Source organism: Centroberyx gerrardi, chromosome 1, assembly GCF_048128805.1.
Source record: "Centroberyx gerrardi isolate f3 chromosome 1, fCenGer3.hap1.cur.20231027, whole genome shotgun sequence".
NCBI classification, from domain to species: Eukaryota; Metazoa; Chordata; class Actinopteri; order Beryciformes; family Berycidae; genus Centroberyx; species Centroberyx gerrardi.
In genome coordinates this window covers 19,019,211-19,033,128 of record NC_135997.1, presented here as the reverse complement: position 1 = coordinate 19,033,128, position 13,918 = coordinate 19,019,211, and the positions used below count along the sequence as shown (strand labels likewise).

General features: G+C 44.3%; 1 protein-coding gene across 3 annotated transcripts in view; it reads left to right on the top strand.

The window, feature by feature from the left end:
* Positions 1-13,918, top strand: part of hipk3b (homeodomain interacting protein kinase 3b) — a 54,321-nt gene that overhangs the window by 33,823 nt on the left and 6,580 nt on the right. For all 3 annotated transcript variants that reach the window (XM_078286534.1, XM_078286583.1, XM_071907053.1), the window contains exons 3-9: positions 2,109-2,232; positions 10,043-10,162; positions 10,775-10,861; positions 11,456-11,640; positions 11,737-11,896; positions 13,260-13,383; positions 13,542-13,663. In XM_078286534.1, the coding sequence (XP_078142660.1) occupies positions 2,109-2,232; positions 10,043-10,162; positions 10,775-10,861; positions 11,456-11,640; positions 11,737-11,896; positions 13,260-13,383; positions 13,542-13,663 (922 nt within the window). The remainder of the gene's footprint in view (positions 1-2,108; positions 2,233-10,042; positions 10,163-10,774; positions 10,862-11,455; positions 11,641-11,736; positions 11,897-13,259; positions 13,384-13,541; positions 13,664-13,918) is intronic.

The following is a 13,918-nucleotide window of genomic DNA, read 5'->3' as shown; positions in this document are numbered from 1 at the left end:
AGCTGACGCTCTTATCCAGAGCATCTTAAAATGAATGAGCAGGACTTTAGTATGTTGCTCAAGGACACTTGAAGAGGACATGAATCTGTTGATGGACACACAGGGATCACGCCTGTGACTTTTTTGTTACAGGGCAGTCTCTAACTTCTAGACCAATCTGATGCCAAGTAGTGCTGCTGAAGTAGTGCTGTACTGATCAGCCTAGTATCCAGTATTAGCCTCGTATCCTGATGAATGGCCAGGGTGTGTTGATGTGTAGTTTCTCTCCCCTCACTCCCCCAGGGAAAACCTGTTCCTTATAAATAGGCCATGTCTGTGAGGCTGAAATGGTTGGCATAACTGCTTGCTGAATTTTCTGCTGCTATGTTGCCTTCTGTGCCAGCTGTTGCCTGCATTTGTTTTGACCATGTGATAAAATAGCCTAAAACTTATTTTAGTAGGTCCTAGGCTTGCTGTTGCCAGCCATATGCAGCTTCTGTCACTCACCACTCAATGCCATATGGCTCCAAAGACTTCAGAGGTTAGTTGTCTGCTAGATCCTGTTAGATAAGCTCAATATAAAAAAACACAGGATTGGCTTGGTCTGTATGTCCAGCTTTGTAAGGCAGTAAGCCTGGGAAGTGATGTGAGAATGTGAGAATCGTCCTACAATCTCTTGCTCCTCATTTAGATTATGCCAATCCTATATATTGTGTAGTCATGTTGTCAAATAGCTGGTTGGTTTTGTATTATGTATCTTCTTAATGGAATTGGCATCTCTCAACCTCCTCCTTCCTCACTTATCTTGTCCTTCATTCAGGTGCCTCGCTGTTGTCTGGGTAAAATGACTGACGTAAGAAAATAGTTTGCTGCATATAGCCTACACGCATTCCAAGACTATCCATTTAGGTCATTGCATACCACCCCCCTTCAGTTTTAGCCTATCTGTAGCATCAGTTCATTTTATTTAGGTGTAAGAGCTGTTTGCCTCTCTTCAGATATTCATGCTCAAAGAGAATGTCCCAAAATATATGTGGTCAGAATGACTTCTCTTTTCCTCTGGCTAATTCGGCCCTTAGCTCTCATCTAATAGGTTGATACTAAATCAGACTGTGTGCTGGACGCTCATCATGTCTTAATGATTTTCATGAGCTGTGCAGCTACTCCTGAATAAGACTCCTTGTTTTTTCCAGAGAAAAGAGCTTAGGCTAGTTTACACCATCAGTACACTGTCACAGTTTGCAGGCCTGGTGGTGTGTCCTAAACATTGGGTTCTAGACAGTTGTCAGCCAGTCTTACCCATATTGGTGCTGACAGGGCTGTGTCACCAGCAGCTACACGTGTGACATGGTATTACAGTGCTATTATGGCGTTATTTGCAGTTGCATTGAGCCAGCACTTAGGAGCAGAAGTAGTGACTGTGCTTCTAATTTTCCATCAGCCTAGAGCGGATACCACAGCCTGTCAAAAGCTCTGATCCCAGCCTGGCTGACCTGCTAACCCACTGGCTCAGCCTGCTGATGCTTGGCTGGTCTAGTGCACGCACAGCACTGGCTTACAAATCACCTGGCACTGTTACATGTTTACCACGCATGCCCACCTGAAAGCCCATCATCAGGAAATACCATAAAATTGCTATTAATGGATGGTTGTTTGCTCCAGACATCAGCAGTGCCCAGAAAACCAAAAAGCAGTAACTGCATGAGCAGTGAAACTGAAAAAAATCACTTTGAAGTTAATTTCATGCCTGACAAAAATGTTGTTGGTGCATAAGTAAACTGTATATCATTTAATATAATTTATGGGTATAATTCTTGTTATTAAATCTAAACCCTTGACCTTTACAATACACAAAACTGTTGTTTGCCTCTGTACAGCAGAGCAGATTTATGACTCGACAAGATTTTGTATCCATGATGAGCCGATAAACATTGAGCTGGTGTTTATTGGACAGCTGTGTTTACTTACTTAAAGATGGCACATAAACTGTTTTTATTAGAGACACTTATTTGTTATGACATGTTCTTTCGCAGTATATCACTATATAATATTTTCAAAGCATATTGATAAGTGTTGTTATGGTGTGACTGTAGACTAACAGTTGTGTTGTGTTTTTGTGTCTTCTGCAGGGCTCCAGAGATTATCTTGGGACTGCCGTTTTGTGAAGCCATAGACATGTGGTCCCTGGGCTGTGTGATAGCAGAGCTTTTCCTGGGCTGGCCCCTTTACCCCGGGGCCCTGGAGTACGACCAGGTAACCAGCCGTCTTATTAGCTGCCATTGGCTCTCAGCCTGCAATGCTGGGGTGTGAGTGGGCTTCCTCTTCTCCTTTCCCCCTCTGCACCTCCTGCTCTCCTTTCCTTTGTGCTCCTTGTGCGTCTTATCTCAGCATCTCCTACTCCCACTCTCATCCTCCCACTTCCTGTCTCTTGGGTTCCCCCTGGTTTCTACAACTCAATCTCTCCTCTGCACTACCTCCACATGGCTTGTTTTTTTCTTGTGGCACTCCATATTTCAGTGGGCCTTCCCTCCATTTATAAACTCTGTCCTCTCCTCCCAGTGTTTTCCCTAGGATGGAGTTGTAGCAGAAAATTCTTTTTTTGCACAAAATTTTTTTTTTGTTTTGCACAAAAACATTTTTGTGCGCTCGCAAAGCGTGCCCTGCCGCCCTGCCGGGAGGGTTTTGTGCACAGTAATGAGCAGGGGAAATGTTTGTCTAGCTTACATATGAGGTCTCAAGATTTAGGAAAATACACTTTTATTGAACATAATAAAAGTATAATCTTTAAAACAATTATTGACATTTATTGTCAATTATTAATTCTTTCTTCTTTTGATCAGCCAATCTTTTAAACTCATCTGAAAATTCAAACATGTGATTTGACAAACAAGCTATTAGTTTATGTGTGACCCATATCACCCACTGGGTGACCGTTTACATCCACTGGGTGTTAGCTAGCGGCTAGCTAGCTGTCATTCATTCTTCCAATTATTCATTCTTAACTGTCCTTTTTTCCAGAATTAACTTGCATCACCACACTGTTGTATTATCAAACAGTGTTAATTTACTTAAATGTAATGACATTTTCAATGATAAAATAACTTACATTTATGACGTTTCTTTAAGGGAATCCTATCCAAATAATATGTAACGTTAATATCTCTATGAGGGAATCTGTCAGTTGTCTTTGAGATTGACAGCTTTCGCGCGTCACGGTGGCCCTCGCGCATAGTAAGGCCCGCCTCCAGGAAGAAGAAAACAATCGGTGCATGTGGAATACCTACTATCTTTGTATCAAGATGGATCTTCCAGATGTTGTTTATTTCACAGATACGTGTTTCCTTGCGTATTCCTGTCAAATGATTGCGTTTGCTGTAACGTTACTGCAATACTCACGTGAAGTTGTAGGACTGTTTTCCCATCGGTGAATGATAATCCTGAATCCGTGATCAGCATTGCTTGCTTCATTGTTGACATCTACCCGGTGCTTGTTGTTATAATCGTTGTGCTGAAATTTCTCGTTTATATGCTTTACTCACAGGTGTGTGAATTGACCTGGATATCAAGCGTCCGTAGCGCAAAATAATATAACGTTAGTTTCTAAAGAGATAAGACGGAGCCGTAACGCCGCTGCTAGGTGCATATAGGGGAAACACTGCCTCCTCCTCCTCCTCCTCCTCCTCCTCCTCCTCTGTCGCCACCGGTATCTGTTGTCTGAAGTTAATTCCCTGACTCCCCCTCTGAAACTGCTCTTGCTGTGAGAACCACGGGTCTCTCCTCAGTCCCCCCACCTCCTCCCTCCCACCCATCCTTACACTGCCCCTGTGGCTGTCTAGGCAGCATTAAACCCTGTGTTTCCACCCACACCCTACCAATTCTTTTCCCAGTCTCCTCTCTCTCAAGCTCTAGGTACGGCACAGGCTGTAGTCATCTCTCTCTTCCCTGATTCCCTTCTTTTCTTTTCTCCTATCTTCTTCTTCCATTTGTCTGTACAACGGAGGCTGAGCAATCTACACAACCCACAGAGGAATGAGTTGGTCACACTGGAGATATGATGGAGTACTGTGTTTGTTTTTGAGTTTGTGTTCAAACCAGCTTTCTATTACAGGCTTGCCTTGAGGTTATTGACTCAGACATGGTTCCCGCTGTTGGAGTTTGCTGGATACGTGCTCTCCAGCTTTGTCCATCTCAAGGCCACTCAGTCTAAATCTCCCACAAGAGCTGTTGTAAAGAGTCAGTTGGGAAGAGAAGCTGAGAAAGAGCCTGGAAAAAAAAGGACAGAAACATTCAGCTGCATAGTTCAGGACAGATGGCTTGAGGCCAGGATAGGAACGTGATATTGTTGCAATGTGTACATTTGTAAATTTAAAAACCAGTTATTATAAATCGTGTGAGATCTAAGCCTAATGCTGTCTTAAGGGTACTGAAGGGGTTTTCTATATGAGGAAGGAGTGGAAAGGAGGGAGAGAGGGAGTTTGAGATTCAGGGAGAGAGAAAGGTTTTTAAGTAGGTACAGGAAGAAAGAGAGGACGGGGGTAGATTATTTGAGGGAAGAAAGAGAGGACGGGGGTAGATTATTTGAGGGAAGAAAGAGACGGAGGGGGCAAGTGGCCGACAGTGACAGGTCCAGATTAGTGTGGTATTTCCCGGTTCCTAGTTGAGGCGCTTCCCTGTGGATATAACGGTGGATGGTGAGAGTGAGAAGGATGGCATCTTCCTGTGAGTGATGGCATAGCTATTTGGAGCTGTTGGATGCTCGCCCCCCTTCCAGTGGAGCCCTAAAAGTGTCTTCTTGGTACTAGACTGATCTGGGCTTATGTAGAGCGGCTTTCCCCTGCCCTGGAGGCCTGTCTGCTCCATGCCTGCCAGCAGAGCCTCAGGCAGGTGCTGCTCTATCCCATACATTACCCTGCATTACAGCACTGAGCCCCACTGCAGACCGCACTCGTACCAAAGTATTTTTATGGCCTGGCATCATTTTTCACACTCCCCAGGACCAAGGCAGGAGGGATAACTCAACACCTCCGAAAGAGATTTGACTTGAGCGCAGCAGCACCAGACTAAATATAATGAATCTGTTTTTGCAGTGCGAGATCAGCATGTCCCAAAGCCGCTTTAGAGATATCTGTGGGGAGCCTCCTTGGTGAAGGACTGCTTGGAGCTGATGGGAAGCCTCAGATAGAGGGTGAAAGAGGAGGGTGGAGTGAGGGTGGCATAGATAGGCAGTGTGAGGGAGAGAGAGAAGAAGCAAGATTACAGGTGAGAAGGAGCCCGTGGAATGTAGTAAAGAGCATTTATCGGATAGAGATCAAGAAAAGTGAGGTAAAAGAAGGATAGAAATGGAATTGGAGCCCAGTGTGGAGACTATGGTGGTGGTTTGTGGCAGAGGGTGGGAGTGTTTCATAGGGAGAAAGCAACGATCAAACCTGTCTGTTTCAGAGTTCAGCTCATTAGATTTCAGCATGACGGCTCCTGCTCTCCTGAAGCTGCTATCTATTATTGCCTGCTGCTCAAAATACTTGCTCAGTTTTTTAAGCCTGGATGTTCTCTGGGAGGACTACACTTAGCACTTCACTGGCCCATTCTAGCTGTGTGGTGGTGTAGTGAGTGGAGAGACTGCGCTTCAGCTGGAGGAGCCAGGTTCAAGGCCCCGTTTTGGCAAGCAGCTGCACTGCTGAAGTGTCCTTTAGCAAGACACTGAATCCCTACCAGCTCCATTGGTGCTGTTCTGCAGCTGACCTGTGCTCCCCCCCCCCCCCTCCACCCCACTTATGGAAAGCTCTGTCTCCCTTTGCCAAGCCTGCCCACCGGTATGCAGAGTTCTCCATTTGGTCATGACGTGGCCAGCTGAATGGAAAAAGTAGCCAGCTAGGAGAGTCCGGAGGCTGCTACTCCCAAGTAGAAAATCTTTTGTCATGAGTGGCAATTTGGTGGCATCTGGTGCATTCTGATGGCTTTATTCTCTGCTATATTGAAGCTCAATTGTAAGGCCTGTTGAATGTTGTTGCCCATGTCTTCGAAAAAAAAAAAAGTGTACACTAATACTTGACACTTTCTGTGATTGCTGTTGTACTTTTCAAATAAGATGCTATCAATCAATATAGATTAATGTCAGAGCTTTTAGTTTTGGACTGTTCTAATATATACAGATACAGAGATAATGAACACAGCCGGTCTACCTGCTCCTAACAAAACTGTAGATAATAAATATACCAAGCAATATTCTCATTATACCCTCTCCTTTTTCTCAAAGTTTGCAATTTCACAGCTTTATAGGCTACATAAAATGAAATCAGACAAATGAGATATGTGAATTTATGTAGTCAATAATTCCGAAGAAGGAAAAGAAACCTAATCTAATTACGTGAAAATTATCCAACAAACATTCTCAACGAATAGGCTATTCTTAGCCTATAGTTTTAAGTGTCATGTTTTACTTTTTGTTTTTTTAAATCAAACCCAAATAAATTAATCATCATTCATTAATTTTTCAGTATTTCAGAGAAATGGAATATCATTAGCAAAACCCCCCTACATTTTATTGCTTTGCCTTTCTGCGTCTCTCTCATGTCTCTCTCGTTACACACACGTGTACTCACCGTCTCTGTCTATATATATTCAGCCAGTCACTCTTTCGCTCTCTTTCTGTCCGAATAACACCTACAGCTTTATAGTAAACGGAAAAATGTGATGCAGAATTAACTTGTCATGGGTTGGAATGATTTAGCTAAACCAAACCAGCATCCCCTCTCATCAAACATCGATGACACAATACTCACATGATTCAAAAACAAAACTGCTCCAACCTGTCTGCCTTAATAGCCTACAGATCGCTTTGCCTTTCTGGCATATGGGCTTGCAACCCAGCAGTTTTTGGATAACATTACTAGCTAGTTGCAGACCATTCTTGAGTGTATCCACTGCCATTCATTGACTTTTTCGAGGGGAACAAAGTGAGTTTGGCTGAAGTAAGGGTCACATCAGTAGGCTGTAGCCAGCTGACTGTATGTTAGTATACGACTAAATAGCCGTCAGCAGGCGCAGTTGGGTGTGGGGTGTCATCCTGGGGCCACAGGGTGATCTGGCTGGAGCTGAAGGAGCTGCTGCCACCCCCTTCTTCTCCCTTTTCTTCTTCTTATCTTTCTGCATGGGGTCTGGTTCCATCCCACACAGCAGATTGTATTTATAACTCTTTCCCCTCCTCTCCTCCGCCCCTCTCCTTACCTCATCCCCCCCCAATCACACCACCTTTTACTTCACTAGCACAGCAGCAGCAGTGGGGGCTCACCTCTTTGACACGACAAACCTTCTCACCACTCAGGCAACGTCTCATTACGAGCAGCTATGATTAGCCCAGGTGCTGTAGGGTCCTGGGAATGTCTCCTTCCCCCATATTTTTCTATCTGTCTCTTAAATAGTCTTCCTCTCTCTCCGTCTCTCTCTTTCTATCTTCTCTCTTACTGGTGCAGGGCTGGTACACAGGGAATGGCAGCGCCCTTTCCGGGGAGCGTTACATCTTTACACAAGGGGGGTCAAAGTACACTGTTGCAGAGACAAGCAAGGTGTGCCTTTTTGTTGCTGGGCCAGGCCAAGCTGGCAACCTGGAGGAGCAGGAAGAATAAGAGGATGTAGGCTGGGTCAGTGGAGGCAGAAAGGATTATGTTGGGGTTGGTAGCAGCAAGGCTCCGAGTGGAATTTTCCTCTCTGTAAACTGGTACAAAATGTACCCCAGTTTGTTTCAGTGTCAGGGATGAGGAGGGGATGCTTTGCGCACTGGGTAGGAGGGGGATGATGGTGCTTAATTTTTAACTGCGATGCAGTTTTGTTTATTGGGGTGTGGGATAGTTTTAGCATGAAAGCGTTTCATTGTAGTGTGCATTGTTGTATGGATTGTCATAATAAAGGCCGCCGCTGCCTCTGCTTCCTGTCTGTTCTACAGCAGGCCCAGGCTCGCTGGATAGCTGTTTTGCAAAGCAGTAGGTTTGCACCAGTGATCTCACTGGTTTGCAACTGAGGGCTGCAGAGACACGCCTTCCAGGAAAAATAAGGGTTTTCCCGTCACAAGAATTTTCCTACCCACACACATGCTGTGTTGTTTTTTGTTTCTGTTGCTGTTTACATGATGTTGCCCGACTACACTACAGCTTCATTATAAACATGTTAAATGTAATGCTCAGCTGGAAGGAGGGACATTTAGGCTAAATGCAGCCTTCACGTTAAAGTCTATTAGAATTGACAGTGTCAGTGATGCTTGGTTGCTTATGAATGCCATCATCGTGTGTATTAGAGTGAGAGAGAGAGAGAATGCGAGAAAGGGAGAGAGATTTTGGGTGACATTGCAACTCTGCATACGGGAAAGCAAATGAGGGAGTGAGAGTAATGCAAAAAGGGAGGAATGGACAGCGACACACAAACAGAGTGTGTTTTGTAAAGCTCGGATATTTGAGTGTGCCATGAGATAAGCGAGCGGATCTTCATCATCCCATCTAACCCTCATAGCAAACAGATGAGATTACATCCATGATGCAAGCCATCAGAATCCCAATGGATGCATTGCCTCATAACCTCCCATATAGCCTACAAACAGGCCCATGTTTACACAAGACACCCACACACAGACACATTGCATTAAGTGCACATAGGCCACACAAACACACATGGAAGCATGCGCTCAAACATCACACTGGCCGGGAGGCGCAACGTGCATATCAAAACATAAGACGCTCCAACGAAAACATTTCTGCTCTGAACATGGGTACACATCTCAGCGGTAACTCTTTTTTTCTACTTTTGCTCATTCCCAGGTGTTTATCTTGGAGATATTTGACATTTTCTCCCTTTCCCATCCCTACGGTGGAAATTATAGCCCATTTCTTTCTGTTTCAGAAGAGTAAAAGAAGCTATTTGTTTTGGCTGGAGAGAAACGCAGAAGCCTTGGGTCATGCAGACTGTGTGAGGCATAAAGGGCCTTCTGATAGGAGCACAGCCTGTTGACTGGCCTCAAGTGAGGCGGAGGAGGACACTTCATCTGTCTTTCAAGTTTCAGCTTGTTTTGGTAAAGGCTGCAATGTTTGCGGAGAGTGAGGACACGGGTGTTTGTCTGCATTAAAGCTATCTAGGCCTTGAGACCTCAGCATTGTTATTTTAGTCTGGTGAGCTGGCAGCAAAGGTGCTCTGCAACAGCAATGCTAATGTGCCACATTTGGTCATGCCCAACACCTTCTCCCTGATCCTCACTCCTCTCCCGCTGTCTGGCTGTCCCTTCTCTCTTCGCCCCTCAGCAGCACTCCGCCTCTAATGGATGTTTTCCTTTACACCTCGGTGTGATTGACGTCAGCCGGGCTTCTCACTGGTCTCCTCTCTCATAAACCTGTGTATGATACTCTTGCTCCACAGCATCTGAAGCGTCACTGTGCAGCAAAGCACTGGCACGAAGACCATAGAAACCCCCTTATCAGCACACCTCGTATTTACACCCAAAGGACCCTGACACTTTCTCAAAGTTCACAAACGCACACCGCTCATCAGTGCAGGGGGTCTAATTTGGGTCCGACACACATGGGTCTAAGCATTTCTCAGGAATGTGACATCTTCAAGGTCTCTGCAGCCAACCCCGCTGTGTACGCACCCACACACATGCATCCACACACGGTGAATTTTAACTCTATGATGGACTTGATGGAGTGATGTGAGTGTACAGGCCTTGATGCCGTAGATAACCTTGTAAACTACCATTAGCGTGCATAAGGGTTTGTGAAGGCCAATTGAGGCAGGGATCAGGATATGGTGCTTTAGCGATATGATGGTTGTAGAGAGAGTATGGGTGAAGGACAAATGAGCCATTGAAAAACAGTGGAAACGATGCCTTCATAGCTGGGGGGACATGTCTAGAATTAACATAAATTATGATAATATTGTTTAAAATGGTAATATTGAACTGGTTCACCCCACCTTAAACCACTGAAAAGAGCTTTTTTTCCTTAAGCTACCACATTTTTCTTTCATTCTGTTTCATGTTGTCTCTCTTTCTGCCCTCCCTCCCTTCCTCCCTTGTGCCCAACAGATTCGCTACATCTCTCAGACGCAAGGTTCGCCGGGGGAACATTTATTGAATGTGGGGACAAAGACGGCACGGTTCTTTTGCAGAGAGTCCGACTCGCCTTATGCAGCATGGAGACTGAAGGTGAGGACTATTAAGACCCATAAAAATAACATGACATTAGCCTTATGACAGAATATTCACAACTGGGAAACCTCTTCTCTTGTCATAGGTCAGCTCTCACTCAATCACCAAATATTCTCTTCCTCCCTCTGGGCAAACAGAGGCAGATGTCCCCAATAAAGCAGAAGCATTAGGTAGCCTTCCCTTTAGTGAACTGAAACATGCACAGAAAGACTGACCTTTTGTTAGATAAAGCCTTATCAAAGATCCATTCATAAAAAAGTCAAACTGACAATCCGCATGTCACATTACCCCATACCTGATGTGTATCAGTTCTGGGCTCTGCAATTACATTTCTTGTAATGTGAATATATGCTCATAGGAGAATTTTACTAGCACAGGAGATGCATTCTGGGAACATGAGATGTGAAAGTAATTGAAAATGCCCACCCCTACTTTGAATCTGAAGCTGTAAATGTATTTTTTTTTTCCCTTCAATTTTCAAGGTAGCATGGACTTATTTCTAGGAATATATACTATTAAAGTCATAACATGGTGGAACCCTGCAGCTGCCTTTATTGAATCTAATTCTAACCTCCTCACTAAACCGTTTGTCTCTTTTTCTCCCCACAGTCGACAGATGAGCATGAGACGGAGACGGGGATGAAATCAAAGGAAGCAAGGAAGTACATCTTCAGCTGTTTGGATGACATAGCGCACGTACGTTCACAGCACAGGAAGAACACACCTTCAGCTGCTCAGATCACAATGTGCTCACAGGGCTCAAGAGAGGAAGTTCAACATCAGATGGTTGGAGGATGTAGGGCACTAGGCCTTCGTCAGAGGAAGCACACCTAGAGCTGTATAAGCGGAATAGAGCGTACAGATCTTATTACGGGAAAAAACCCTAATCTCGCTTCCCTTGAGGTAGACACTAAACCAATGTTGAAAAGTCAAGGTTCAGTTTCAAATTCTCTGTTGAAATCCACAGCTGGAAATTCCCTGGCAACTATGACTGCTTGTAAACGTCTGTACTGTTGTAATTCAGAAAAGAGGGAGATTCTTGAGAAGTCATGCTCAGTTATGATTCATTATTCTTTGGAATCACATTTGATTTGTTTTGGTAAATATTGTAGTGCAAATATTCCACTTTTGTGCAATTTTAAGATCCTTGGAGTATTCAAACATGCAGCATAATGTGACCGCATTTCTCATTTTACACTTTCTTTTAATATGTAATTCTATTTTTTCCCCCCTTTTTTGTTTCTTATTGTGAAATAAGTCATTTTAACTGTAAACTCTTTGCTCTGCCAGGTGAACTTGGTGATGAATCTGGAAGGTAGTGACTTGTTAGCGGAGAAGGCAGACCGTCGGGAGTTTGTGAGCCTGCTGAAGAAGATGTTGTTGATCGATGCAGAGAAGAGGATTGCCCCTGCCGAGGCTCTCGGCCACCCCTTTGTGACAATGCAACACCTGCTCGACTTCCCCCACAGCAACCAGTGAGTCAAACTTGCCTCGGTTCTTCGCACATGTCGGTATTCAAGACTTTGAACCGAACTTGAACGTTTCTCTCCCTGTCATTCTTCGGCCCACAGTGTGAAGTCATGTTTCCACATCATGGATGTGTGCCGGACTCGTCCCAGTGCATATGACGCCGTCAACCGGAATAAGGGTCCGTTCGTCAGACCCGTGACCACAGCCGCCGCTGCCCCAGTCAACCACCCCTTCAGCAAGATGGCCGGTGTCCACACTCAAGTAAGCAATTCTGGCTGTCTGCATCATGATCTGCTATTAATGCGCAATGGAGGCTTCAATGCATTTGTACACTGTGTTCATTAGATCAGGGCCTCCAAAACAGTTTTTTAACCAAGGACCCCAAATAGATATGCATTAGACTATGGACCTCCATTTGATAAGATTGCATCTGAGAAGATTTTTGTTGTTACTTATGATTTGGTAGAGAATTATGTAACTCTCTATACTGTAGGTGGGGAGGCAACAGAGGGTCTGTGAAACCTATGATGAAAACAGTCATCCTCATACAGTCCCTTATTGTGATAACTTCCTCTGAAATGATGATGGTGAAACTACCCCACTTTGCAAACTACTGCAGACTACTCTTGTAGCCGCTAGAATTAAGAATATAAACAAACAAACATTTTAGTGATCATTTTCCAGATGGAAGAATCACAGATGGTATAAGTGATTGACATGGGATGTATTGTTCTGTTCATCTGCTCCTGTGAAAACTATGGAGATGCAGACAATTACCTTGCATGCACTGCTTTTGTGTATGCCGACTTGCCCACCTTGTTGCGTCTTAGCTCTGCTGTCATGGCAACCAGATTACGTCATATTGGTGAGGTCATGGCAACGGTGCAAATCAGTCTTGTTGCTGAGGGGAAGAAAGGAGCTGACCCTTCTTTTGCATTGGATCTGTTGTAATGCAAAACATCTCAAAATCTTTGCTCAAACCATCTTACTAAGTATGGCATCAAGATGATACATTTGGTATGTAAGACAACCAATCGTGACACAGTGCTTGTATGTGATAATGTAATAATGAAGGTGCATCATGTATCATGATCATGCATCACAAGTACAGAAATAAGGCTGATATAAATAGGCCTTGTCATTCCTATTCAGATTTAACTCTCTGGAAAACTGATGAAAGAATGTGTGGTTACAAGCCTTGCATATGTAAAACTTGTCAGCTGTGATTTGTGTTTCCATGGAGCAATTTAGGTTGAACTTTAAATCTTTCTTGTTCAGCAGGACTTTAGTATTAGCCTCTGAAAGGGTGCTTTGTGTTTACTATCATGTGTATGTGGGCAGGACCACATACTGGAGCTGGAGCAGGCCAGAACAATATAGGCCTAGTTCTCGTTATTCAGTCAATGTGATTATAACTAGGCATGAGAGCAGCATGAGTAGCGAACTCTGATCCATGGGCAGAGGCACATGCTTGACTGTTCTTTGTTTATCCCTGGGCTCTGTGGCTGAAACACAGCTTGCTCCTGACACAGATGTCGCCATCTACTGGCTCTTTAATGCTATTGTTGATAATTTTATACCTGATGGAGTCCAGTCAGGTTTTTAACCATGTTTCCTTTTTTAGGGGTTAGCCCCATCAGCCACCTCAGTGATGCACCCTGGGATACCACTGCAGACAGGAAGTGGTCAGTTTGGGTGCAACGATTCATTTCAGCAGGCACTCATTCTGTGTCCTCCAACCATTCAAGGTAGGTCACAAAAATCTGCACCCTTGTGAATTTGTGTTTTGCTTGTTCATTATTGCTTATAGCTGCAGACTAATATACAGATCTTACTTTCAGCTGTCCCCTCATATGGATAGTAATCTCTAGGTTAAATATGTTTCTCTGTCCTCTTGTCCCTGCAGGAATCCCCACCAACGGAGCTAAACCGGCAGGCTACTCCGTTCGAATGGAGACTACTGTGCCTCTGGTCACCCAAGCACCCCCAATCCAGCCCCTGCAGATTAGACCTGGAGTCATCACACAGGTAAGGAAGTATAGGGATGATGGAAGTAGAGGTCAGAGTACATGGGTTGAGATGGAGTGATCACTTATGACATCCTGGCCTGATTAGTAAGTAATCAGTCCACATCATGAATGAAAAAAGTAAATAGGATAGGATTTGCTTAATTCTGTACTGGGTATATAGCCTGAATGAGCGTTTCCTTATCATATAGGCTATTTGTATAAGCTAGACTTGTATAAGCAAGTTTTTGATGGTAGATGGTGTAGGCTATGTAGT